The 11,673-nt window shown below is 48.2% G+C and overlaps 1 protein-coding gene across 1 annotated transcript in view; it reads left to right on the top strand.

The window, feature by feature from the left end:
• The first annotated feature begins 1,864 nt into the window (after nucleotides 1-1,864).
• Nucleotides 1,865-11,673, top strand: part of AKR1D1 (aldo-keto reductase family 1 member D1) — a 34,549-nt gene continuing 24,740 nt past the window's right edge. The window contains exon 1 of the mRNA XM_063154147.1: nucleotides 1,865-2,031. Within this exon, the coding sequence (XP_063010217.1) occupies nucleotides 1,939-2,031 (93 nt within the window). The 5' untranslated portion in view covers nucleotides 1,865-1,938. The remainder of the gene's footprint in view (nucleotides 2,032-11,673) is intronic.

Here is an 11,673-nt window from a genome sequence, read left to right as displayed (position 1 = left end):
CCAAAAGATACTGGAATAAGAGGAATGATGGAAAAGCAGATTGTGGAGTGGATTTGGAGCATAGAAGTTAAGGCATAGGAATCGGCCACTGGGCAGCAGAGCCTCTTCATGGAATGCTAGTATGGGACTGGAAATAAGTAGGTCTCAATGTCCTCTGCCACATCAGACTCTTCTCTACTCACCCCACTTCCATCTCTCCATGTGTTTCCTCCTCTGTTGGAAATACAGCAGAATGATGGCTATAGCTTAGACATGCAGCTGGCATCGACTTCTCCTCCTACAGAGTGTGCTTGGCACAGAGAGAGGAGATGGGAGCTGCTCCTGTAGCAAGGAAGGGGTAATCAGTTACATGGGAACAACAGGGGAGCATGGAGGTGGTCTCTGGTTTTCCTTCCTCCTGCAGGTACCCACAGCTCCCTGCAGCACACAGACAGGGTCTAGCAGGATGAGCCTCCCACAGTAACTACAGCCAGGCTGCAGTCTGCCTCAGCTTCCCCCCTTGAGATGGAACTCAGCCACCTTTGAGGCAGCTCTTTGCACTGCGCTGTCCATGTAAAGCACAGGCTCTCAGAAAACCACAGTCACACTCTGTCCACTTCCCAAGGAGTGTTTTACACACACCACCTTTGTCCTGCAGGACATCCTAACTAGAAATTTTTGGGTTGGGATCTAGTTAGCTTGCACTTAGTTCTGAAGTTCTTGGAACATTCCTAAATGTGGAAGTGGCACTTTTCCCATCTTCTCAGAAGACCCTTGGAGGTATCTAACCAGTAACACTGAAAGGGTCTCATGGTAGGAAATTGCCCAGGTAGTTGCCCAGCCCTAGCAGCAACTAACCCTTTCCCTGAATGCAAACTAGTACACACCTGTTGATTTCAAAAACTGCAGAGATAACTTATCATGATGGATCCATTAACCCCTCTTGGAATTGCATAACCTGATGAACTATTACCATGCACAGAAAGCCAAGTAGGGTATTAGAGGAGATAAAATAAACTGCCAGGCAAAGACCATTGTTACGGCTCAGGAATAATGTTCCCTGAGGGCTTAATTACAGGTTGATCTAGGAAGGCGTAAAAGACCATGCACTTCCAGATCAAATGGGGAGAACTTAGCTCAGATGTCACAAAGCAGGTGGCTCAGAGTGGTGTAAAAGCATGGCCCCAAGTGTTTTACGAGGACCAGAAAAGACAAGTAAGAGCTATGTGATGAATTTTATAAAGGATATTGTCTCCTTCTGGGCTATCAGCGTTAGGAAATACATACAAGACCGTGAGGAACTTGAGTCCATTCACTGTAATTCGGGACTCACACTGAGGCAGAGAAACTGCTCACCAGTCTGGGATTTCCCTCCTTCCCTGCTTGCCTCTACAGTAGTGGGTTTCAACCACTGGAGTGGAGAGGTGGAAACTGTTCTACACCTCTGTGGGGAAACTTCCAAGACCTACCACCCCGAACCACGGGAAGCCGGTGCCCTGCTGCCGGCAGCTCCGGGTAGGGCAGCCCGCGAGGGCTCTCTGGCCCCTGGGCAGCAACGCCCCACGCCGCTCAAGGGGCTGGTGGCCCCGGGCCCGCCCTGAGGCGCGCTCGGAGCAGCCCCGGCCGGAGCCCCCGCGGGGGTCGCGGCGGGGCCGGCGCGGCGCGGGGCGGTGCGCGGGGAGCCGGTGGCCGCGGGGCCGGGGCGGGGCCGGGGCGGTGCGCGGCGGGGCGCGGTGCAGGGCAGCCGCGGGCACACGTGGCTCAGCCCCCCAAAAAGGCGCTCTCCGGCGGCGGGAGAGGGCAGTTCGTCCCTCGGTCCCCCCAGAGCCACCGCCGGTCCGCTCCGTCCAGCCGTCGGTGGGCGCCGGTGCCAGGGACCGCTGTGTTGGCTGCGAAGCGGCGGCTCCCGCCCCCTGCGGAATCAGCCCCAGGTCCGGGGCGGCCCTACCTGCCGGCACGATGAACCTCACCGCCGAGAGCCACCGCATTCCGCTGAGCGACGGCAACAGCATCCCGCTGTTGGGGCTAGGCACCTACGCCGACCCGCAGAAAGTAAGTCCGGGGGCGCCGGGACGCCCCGCGCCGCGGGCGGGGGCAGGCGCCGGCTGCCCTCGCTGCAGCCCCCCGAGCCGCGGCCACCCTCCTCCTCTCCTCCCGTCCCGGCTACTTCTCTCTTTGCCCCCTTCCCCGTGCGAAGTTATACCCAGCTCTACCATGAGCAGCGCGGGCAGTGCGCGGCCCGCAGATGAGGAAAAGGTGGGAAGAAATAAGAAAAAAATCGCGCCCAGCTTGCGGCGCGCGGCGGCTGCCACTGTCGCCCACCGCCCCGCGCCGCTGGGCGCACGGGCAGGGGCGCGGGGGACCAGGAGTCGGGACGGTGCCGTGCAACGCCCGGGTCGGGAAGGGATGGGACCCCCGGAGTCAGGAGGGACGGTGCCGTCATCTTCCCTGCCTAGCCCCCTGCGACAAGCGTAGATAGGAAGAGGGATTTCGGACCGCCTTGCGGCTGCCCCCAATACTTTCCAAGTAATGTTCCTGAAACAAAGACCCAAATTCCTGCATCCTGATTCCTGCGGTTCCCACAGCTGACTGCCAGTGGCCAAACCACTCTCAGATATACTGCATCCTTCGGTTTTGCGCCGGGCAGGCATCCCGTCTGACCGTGCCGATCGGCTGCACCCGTGGAGGATGGGGAAGCACACCTGATGCTTCTTCCCTCTGCGGACCTGGGAGCGCAAAGGGCATTCAGTAGCCACTGCCTTTTAAAGCTTTCCTAAACTGCCTGATCTTTCATCAGTTCTCTTTTTTGTTTGTTTGAAGAGTTGGAAAAGAGGTATGGTGGCCAGAACCCCTCTTGTGTAATAGCTGCCATGCAATGTGTGTGTATGACTCCACATATAACAAGGTATTTAAAGGTACCTTTGTAAAGAAAACTCTTGATTAAAGCCGTTTACCAAGCACTAAATGTACACGGTGCATCAATAACGGTGTCGAATTTTCAACAAACACTTCTGCAGGCAATGCATGAGTGATGCAGAAAGGGTGTAAGACTTCCCCAGGAGTGCAGTTCTCACTGATTAACAATGCTGGTTTACATGGGGAGAATCAATAGGAATTCATGACTTCAGAGCCCGGGCATCGTCCCCCACATCTCTAAACTTTCAGGAGACATTTTCAGCTAGTGCATTCTTTGAATAATGGCTAGTGAAACAAAATTAAGGTCTCTAACAGGAGTTTTGATATAGCAAGGCAGAATGTTGCATAATTCAGTGACAAAAGAGCTCTGAGTGAACTTGAAGCATCTTTTTCCAGACGTCTACATCATGCCCCCAACCCTCAAGTTGCAATTTTTGCCCTAGTTTTGAGAAAAATGCAGCTGCCAGCACAAGAGCTCCTACCTTGCTGCACTTCCTGCCTGCAGCCTGGACAATCAGTGGCCCATTACGGTGGAATCAGGCAGGGAGTCCAGAGTAGCAAGTAACCTGACAGAGCTGAGAGGGGAGCTGGATGGGATTCCCCTTGCCAGAGGGCAGCTTCTCGGCACTGCTGTTACCCTGCTAAGAATTCATTCCGCAGGAATTCAGCTGTCCCAAAATCAACAGAGCAACAGATCTGCTTCTTCTCCCCCCGTCCTGCAAAATCCTGACGGTTCCTTCCTTTGCCCTCCCGTGGTTTGAGGTGTACAGCGAGCCTTTGCATGGAGCTCAATGAGCCAAAATGAATCATTTTTAGGGAGGGCTGGTTTTCAGCAGAATCAGCCCCAGGCAGTGGCTTTTTGCTCTTTGCATATACGTCCCTTGTTTTCTGCTAACAGAAGGTAGGGAGGACAGGGTAATGCAGGCAGGGCAGGCATTGCTACGGCAACTCCAATTTAGAGCGATCGAAGCCGCTGTGTAACTGTACCCTCAGTGGGGATGGGTGCATATATCCAACCACCCTTTCTCCTTCCCCCTGCGTTTGTAGGAGTTTGATTTTCTGAGCTTTCTCCTTCTGCACGATAAACACGTTAGAAAGTTACGGGTGGGAGGAGGAGCTGAGGAGAGGTAGAGAAAATAGCAGTGATAAGGCACTTGCCACAGTCTCATTTTGACAGAAGACCAGGTGAAACAATGTGTGTTTATCTGGCGGAGCTGGGCTGGGGCTTTACGCTAGGATTAGGAGCGCTATTTGAGTCGAAGAACTTGTCACAGAGAGCAGCTGGGGAAACGCAGCGGCAGCAGCGTGCTCTGGGATTTGTTGCAGAATTGTGCTGCCGGTCGGGGATGGGGCAGGATGTTTAAATAGGTCACGGCTTAAAATTTGCCCGTTTCAAAAAGGCTGCTTTGCTGATAAGGGGGGTGGGGAGTGGGGGCTCCTGTCAACTCCTTGCTGTGGCAGCAGAGTGCTGCTTGGCTGGGACAAGCTGCTTTGCCGAGCGCTGAGCCGTGCCTGTTGCAACTTCCAACGGGATGCCTGGCGAGGTGTCTGTCCTGCTCCTCCTGCCTCAACAGCTGAAAGGCTTTGTGGCAACCCAGGACCGTTTCAAGGTTTATCTTGAGGAGTGAGGCTATAAACTAGCGCTGACACGTTTCCCTTAAAATGCTTAGCTGTAGCCTTTTGTGGCTGAATTGCTTAAGAAGCAGCATCTGAGCCACCCATTCTCCAGCGGTGGGGGCAGGCAGCTGGTGGTAGCGACAGCTCAAGCCAGCCCCAGCACTCTATTTCTGCTCATGAGTCAGATCCCTGCAACTTCTAGCTATTTTGTGCTTTGATATAAAATACAGAGCCATTCATTTGTCAGATTATTCATCTTGCTCTTGGAGGCAGGTTTTTGATTTAAGCTGGTTTGTTTTGATTTTTTTTTTCCCCCAAAGGTTATTCACCCTGGCACCTCCATGTCAGAGCAACTTGTCCAAAACAAATCTGTTTTCTTAGTGTCAGGCTGTAGCCCAGTAGCTCGTAATGAGCCCGGAGTGTTCTTCCTGAAGTGCAGGAATGTGCTCGCTGGTTAAGCCAACCAGGCAGATCTAGCTAGCCATGGAGCAGGGAAATCTGCTTCTCCAGCAGTCGGTTAGAAGAAAACAAAGGCAGGAGGCAGCTTTCACATTTCAGGCTTTGTCTGCATAAACTGATCAGCAGTGCCTTCAAAACTGAAATGTGTCAGCAGATTGCCTTGCTCATCTTAAATAACTTAATTGTTCTCCCAAAGACAACTTTGGGAGATAAGTCATGCTTCTCTGGTTGTGAAATACTCAACAAAAAAATACATCTATTGACAGAAAGCCCCCCTATACAAGTTTACTGACTCAAAGTAGTACATCACTCAACAGGAGCAGAGCTGGACCACTGTGGAAAAGGTCTGTTTGATAATCAGACTAATTTTAATTGAATGCTCTTTCCCTCTAGATGTAAGAGAGCCTTTCTTCTGACTGGGTAGAGGTTGGGATGACAATTCAGCTAATTCTTTGAGACTGAAAAGTGCAACATTGGGGGTTTCTTTTCACCTTACTCTCCTACCACAGCAAGAAAGTACACGGAATCCATTGGCTATCAGTTCATCTGCTAACAGGAAGGAGTCTTCACTAGGTCACAGAATAGAATTAGTCATAAACTTGGGTTATTTATCAAGAGAAGCACATAAAAAAATTTACAGGTTTAATTCATGTTTCCTGTGCTTCTTTAATTTTCTTTTGCAGGCAGATTTCAGTGTGTTGAAGTTGGTTTTGCATTTTCCTTCATGCAGGGAAGGAAATGTATGATTTGTATTAGATTCTTGCCTACATAAAAAAATTAGGCTGTTTATCCTACCAAAGGATGGACACAAGTGAAAAAGTGGAAATCTCAGTCACTGACTCCTTCCACTGCTCTTTCTTCCCTTCCCCAAATATTCCTTCTCCTCATGAGTTTGGGTGGGAACCACAGTGGGAACTGTGAATCAGGACTACCAGTGCACTCCAGACAGCTTTAAAATTTGAGGCCAATTCTACCTCTGTTTGGCTGTGTGGATCCTTCTGGCACAGCCCTGCGAGTGCAGGAGTGGCTCTGCCAAGGCTCCAGCGATGCACCGTGTCCAGCTCCCCCTCCCTGCGGGCCCCCAAGCCGTTGACCCAATTCTCCAGGGTATTAAATAGATGGGTGGGAGGAGGGAGAGGGCAGTCCCACACAGGAGGGTGGTAGACAGGACAGGCCCCTGGATGAGCCCCTGGCATTGCCCTGTGCTACAGCAGAACCAGACCAGTCCATGGCAGGCTCCCACCGCCTCCCAGCACTGATTCTTAGCTTCCAGCACAGCCCATTGAGTGGTACTGGTACCCATCTGGAAGCAGATGAGGTGTGGGGACGAGCAGTCTTAGAGGGGAAAGGTGCTAAAAACACTCCTAAATCCTGGAAATCCTATGCCTCGTTAAAACTGCACTTATGCCTGCTTCACTTTATAACTCATCCCTGTCAACACAGCTAAGGTCATCAGTCCAGTGTCTCCACATAAATACTTGCTGTTTCCCTGGAAGGTCAAGGGGCCTTGGCCACAGCTCCTCTCCTGCCTTCCTGTTTTGACTGAGGGAGGACAGGGCTTGGAGAGAAGGTTGTAGCAACCGCACTGTACACAGGCGCTGCTTCTGAAACATAAGATTGGGCAAAGTGCTCAAGAATAGCACTGGGTGAGGGCTGTTGGCAAGTTGCAACTTAGCTAAAAATGAGGTTCTGAGGTAGCCAAATCCATTCATAAATTGGAAGCAGTTTTGTGGAATAGTTTCAGGCAAAACAAATGGCAAAGCATTTCATTTTGGGCACTGGCAGTACAAGCTGAGGAATCAAAGAATTATTAAAGCACTTGGAGGTAGCAGTTGCCTTTTCCTGAATAGCCCGCTGGTAAGGCAATCCACATGGGCGGTGGGAAACCAGATTCAGTCCTCCTCTCAGCCTCTGGGGATTAAACTCATATCAGACAGCTCAGGGAAATAACGTGATTGTGGGGTAGGTGATAGCTAGAGAGAGGCAAGAAGAAACAAGCACAGGCTGGAGCAGGAGGAGCACCCTGCCCATGGGAAAGCGCACTGCCCACCAGCCCCGTAGTGCTGGATGCTGAAGAACTTGGTATGGCATCCAGCCAGGAGGAAGAGAAACCCATTTCCCCAAATCTTTAACTACCACAAAGTAACCCTTGTGAGTGCCCAGACAGTCTGGGTTTTGTTTAAGAAGAAATTGCTGGTTTGAATCAGGGAGAGGAAAAGTTCATCCAGGGCTCCCAGATCCAGTCTGAGTGACCAAGTTTAAAAAAATCTGGTTTGGATAAGTAAAAACACTGTTTTGGCACTCTGAATTACTTTTTACACCCAAGCTAGAAGCTGAACAGAGTAATTTTTCATTGTACAGGTCTAACAGCTTCTAATGCTCTCATAGGATCATTTATGCCAAGTTCCTTGCACGAGGATGTGCAGGCACAAAATTTTTCAATCACTCTGAACGGTGCTGGCTGCACCCCTGCTGCAGGCTGCCTGTCTTTGGAGCTGTCATAGGCTGCTATTAAGTCAAAAGAGGTAATAAGTGATTTGTCCCCATGATGGGATCTGGATCTCTGAGCTGCAATAAGGGAGGAATTACACACAACTTAATCCCCCTGTTTTCCTCCTAGAAAGCCACCACTGGCTCCTGAAACAGGATTGTCTGGAGACAGCAATGATTTCAGGTGACTCGTAAAGAAAGTCACCTGGCCTGACCCAAAGCAACAAAATGAATCATGTATTGAACGTTCCTGGGTGAAGTAACACTGCAGACACTGTTGAGCTTAAAGGCTTCAGCTTCTTGACTTCTTACCTGTAAATTTACTCTGACTCAGACAACTGTCTTCCTCTTGAGGTAAACTTGGCTTCTGGATTTTTTTTCTTGAAAGAGATGAGAGAGGCAGCGACAAGAGCAGGAACTGTTCTAACATCCAAGTGTTCTTACAGCCTTATCTTATTTCCCATGACATGCTATTAAATACGTAAAGAAAATACCTGGGTCCTTTTAAAGTATATTACACATGATTATGTTTTTGAACTCAGCAAGTATTGAGTATGAAGTTAGCCCTCTAATGAAGTGCTCTTTATGAACCTACATGAAATTACTAGGGAATTATTTTTTTCAGATGTAAAATATTGGGAACCCGACTTGAACAGAGCAGGGGGAATCAGCTGGGATATTTGGTTATAAAACCTCTTATTTATGCCTTGAATTTAAGAAGTAAATAAAATTCCTGAAACAAAATAAATTTTTTAAAGGTTATTGGGTTATATCTCCTAACCAGCATTTCGAAAAGACATTGTGTCCCTTCATATTCCCTTTTGGTACCACCAAGAGCTTTCTCAAGCTCTTTGCTTTTTAAGCAGCAGCATTACTTCATGCAGTACTAGTTCTTCTTCTCTTCAGGGAGTTGTTTGGAGTGGCACAGCCACAGCTGGTTGACACATAGCAACATGAGGTCTCTCAGGGTTGGGATTTCTGAGGTGTTTCAGAGGGCAGCCCCATGCTCCCTCAGTCTCTGAGGATATCCTAAAATCGTAGTCCAAGTGGAGATTTGGATGCTTGAGTAGGGGTTAAAGGAAGGAGACACACATGACTGCAGCCCAGAAAGACAACTGTGCCTGATCTGCTACATGTGCTGGAGGGCTCCTTGCCTGCCTGTTAGTAAACTCTTAGCCTGGCCTTCCCACTGAACAATATTTATCCTGAAACCCAATATCTGCAGCCGGATCGCTCACAGAGTCGTGACTCAGTTAGTCTCGTGCTTGAAGGACTAAGCTATACTGAGGCAATTCTGCTTGCACAGACTGCAGATGGCATGCCTTTCCTTCAGTGGCTGGTATCCTGGTGTTGAGTGATGCCCCCATTGATTAATTGCTCAGATTTTATTCCTTAACTAAGCCAGTTACGGGCAAGACCCAGTTGCCAAGAGCAGATAAAGGCAGGATTTCTTGATATTTGCTGCCCAGATGCCTTAAGGAGGTGCATCAGCTTTTAGCAGGCAACAGACCAACTTGACTCTTGGGCAAGAGCTTGTGTGAGGAGTTAAGAAGCTGCAGTGATTGGGCTCTAGTATTGCCTTAATTCAACCTTGCTGTTTGCTACAGAGGTGGTAAATATTCCAGGTAATAAGTGGTTTCACACATGAAAGAGTGCTTTCACAGATCAAGCTCCTTACAACAAAGAGGTGAGGGTACACACCAGAAGGTTAAACTAAATCAAAAGAGTCTCAGAACAAGTTCTGATTTCATTGGTGACTTTTGCTAAAAGCTTACTGCTGTGTGACACATTTTAAAATTCCCTTTTTATATGCTCAAGTGGCAGGTTTACTACCTGTGATTATCTTGCGTTCTCCTTTTTTCCTCAACTGTACAACATTTCTGTTCTGCCACTGGCGCAGTCTTCCTCCATTTCTTTGTCTTAAACACTTCCTTCTTCATGTTTAGCCTTGACCTCTCCTCCTCTGCCTGCTTCTGCCTCTAGATGCCTCAGTTCCTGCTAGCTCCCTGTAATCTTGTGTTATACAATGGAACATTTTTTGCTTTCAAAAATGCAAGATTGCCTCTTTACCTCATTAAGAAATGAAACCTAAGTCATTTAATTAGAAAAATCATGTAATTAGAAGAGGTAGCTTTTGTATAAGAACTGTATTTAAACCAGATTTAAATTTTGGATTTGATAAAATGACTTACCACACTCTGTCAATCTGGAGGAAAGATTCTTACATGCAACTTTTTTGGAGACACGAGCTTTGCTCCTAATACTTTGATTTGCACCAAACCCATGGTTCTAAGACATTGTTGAATTTGCAAAATGCTCTTTTACCTCCATGTATCTTTGCTGATGAAATCTCTCTGGCTCTTCATTTCCATGAAACCTGAAGTTTAATAGAAAACAAATTGATAGAATTACTAATCTCTACTTTGTGCTAATGGCTTCTGTTTCCAGTTGTGAACACAATTAGTGTCTAATCATGTGTAGCAGATTAAAAGCTGTGTTTACTGAAGTGGTCAACATGTAAAATTCCTAATGAGAAAGAGCCCAGCCTTGTAGATGAGTGTGAATGAAAGACTAACTTTCTAGCTACAAAGCTCATTAACCAAGGGAGGACTTCTGAGTAAAATGGACACAAAATTGCTGGTCCTGGAAAACGCTGAATTTTTTAGTTTGCTATAAGGAGCAGATTGTCGTCAGAAAAACTTCTTCCCCTCTCCCTGGCCACTTCAGCAAGCCTAAAACAAAAACCCTTCCTCTTAAAATGAGAGGCGAGGACTTGCACTAATGAATCCATCGATAGCCAGATAATTGCCTGGCCTTGTGCAGTGATGCCTGCCTCATCCAAGCAGCGGGGCTGGCTCTTGCAGCCACCCTGGCACCGTGTCACTTGGCTCCCAAACACAGTACCAACACGTGCAGACTTGGACACGGCAGGAGCGCTCCACAGGAAAATGCTCTTGGAACAAGGGCGCCTTTAGAGGGTGACAACTTTGTCTGGGAGTCAGGACAACTTTTGAATGGCGGGTATCAGGTACCAGCATGACCCACCAAACTACATGTCTGTCTATAACACAGGGTAGAATAATGTTTAATCAGTCCAGATCCAAAACTAATAGAGGGTTAATCCAGATAAGCTTTTAGGACAGTAGCACTACTCAGAACCAGTCACCAGGGATTCTTCTTTGAAAAGTAACCAAACAGAAAACAGACCTTTTCCATAGCTGCGTGCTGCAGTGACAAGCACTAGCTGTTTCAATATACCCCTCTTCCAAAAACTACAAAGTTAGCTGTTACCAGTGCAATAATACTAAGCCAAATACTGACACCCAAAAAATAGTACTTTTATTCTTCTCTTTTCCTATGGCTTTCTAAATATGCTGGGGTTTTTTAAAGCCTGCTCAAAAGCCACAGGGAAAGCCTATCTATCTAAATAAAAGTTAAGAAGATTGTTTTACAGAAGATGAGACCGGAAATCACTGGCATTGTTGAAGAAGGGAAAAACTGAACCCCTACGAGTGAGTAATAGGGATTACCACAACTGAAAGATACGCTTTTTGGCAAGAACATTTAGGGCCCAATTTTCCAGGCAAAGCTCCATTTTTAAAATGTCCCTGACCGACTCCATACGTTAGACATGGCTGTGCACTCCTATGTGCCCCTGATTCCTCACAGTTCTCCAAAAAACAGTGTAAGCATGTTCTTGCAGCTCATGTGGGAGGCTAACATCTGGATTGTCTCTTTGGTTGACCTAGGAGGCCAGATTTGTCAAAACTTGAAAGCACTGTGCAGAAAATGCCTCTCTAGGCTTGGAAGCCAACTCATGTTGGTTCAGCTAACTAGGTGGTGGAATTCCCCAAGTTTTACATTTGCTTTTGCAAACACTTCTTCGAACTGGCGCCAGAAACCTCTCCCCTTTAACTCTAGGGAATGAAGCAGAAGAGCTACTGGCAACCTTTTCTTCTCCTTTATTGCACAAGCTGCTGCTTTATCTTCCACTTGTACCTCACGCATCCCTTTGATTGCATTGCTTGTCTGAAGGGTATTTTGATAGCACCCACCCTCCCAGATAGATCCATGCTTTCCAGGGCAGCCAGCTAGCTGCTGTGTTCTCCAGGTCTTCAGGAAACTTTCCCAGTCCACCCCCCTAGCACTGTGAGCACAGGGACCCAGGTGTGCACATCATGTTCTTGGTTTGCTTTAATCCTCTAGCTGGCA

This window comes from Melospiza melodia, chromosome 4, assembly GCF_035770615.1.
Source record: "Melospiza melodia melodia isolate bMelMel2 chromosome 4, bMelMel2.pri, whole genome shotgun sequence".
Classification (NCBI taxonomy): domain Eukaryota; kingdom Metazoa; phylum Chordata; class Aves; order Passeriformes; family Passerellidae; genus Melospiza; species Melospiza melodia.
This window is presented reverse-complemented; position numbering and strand designations above follow the sequence as displayed.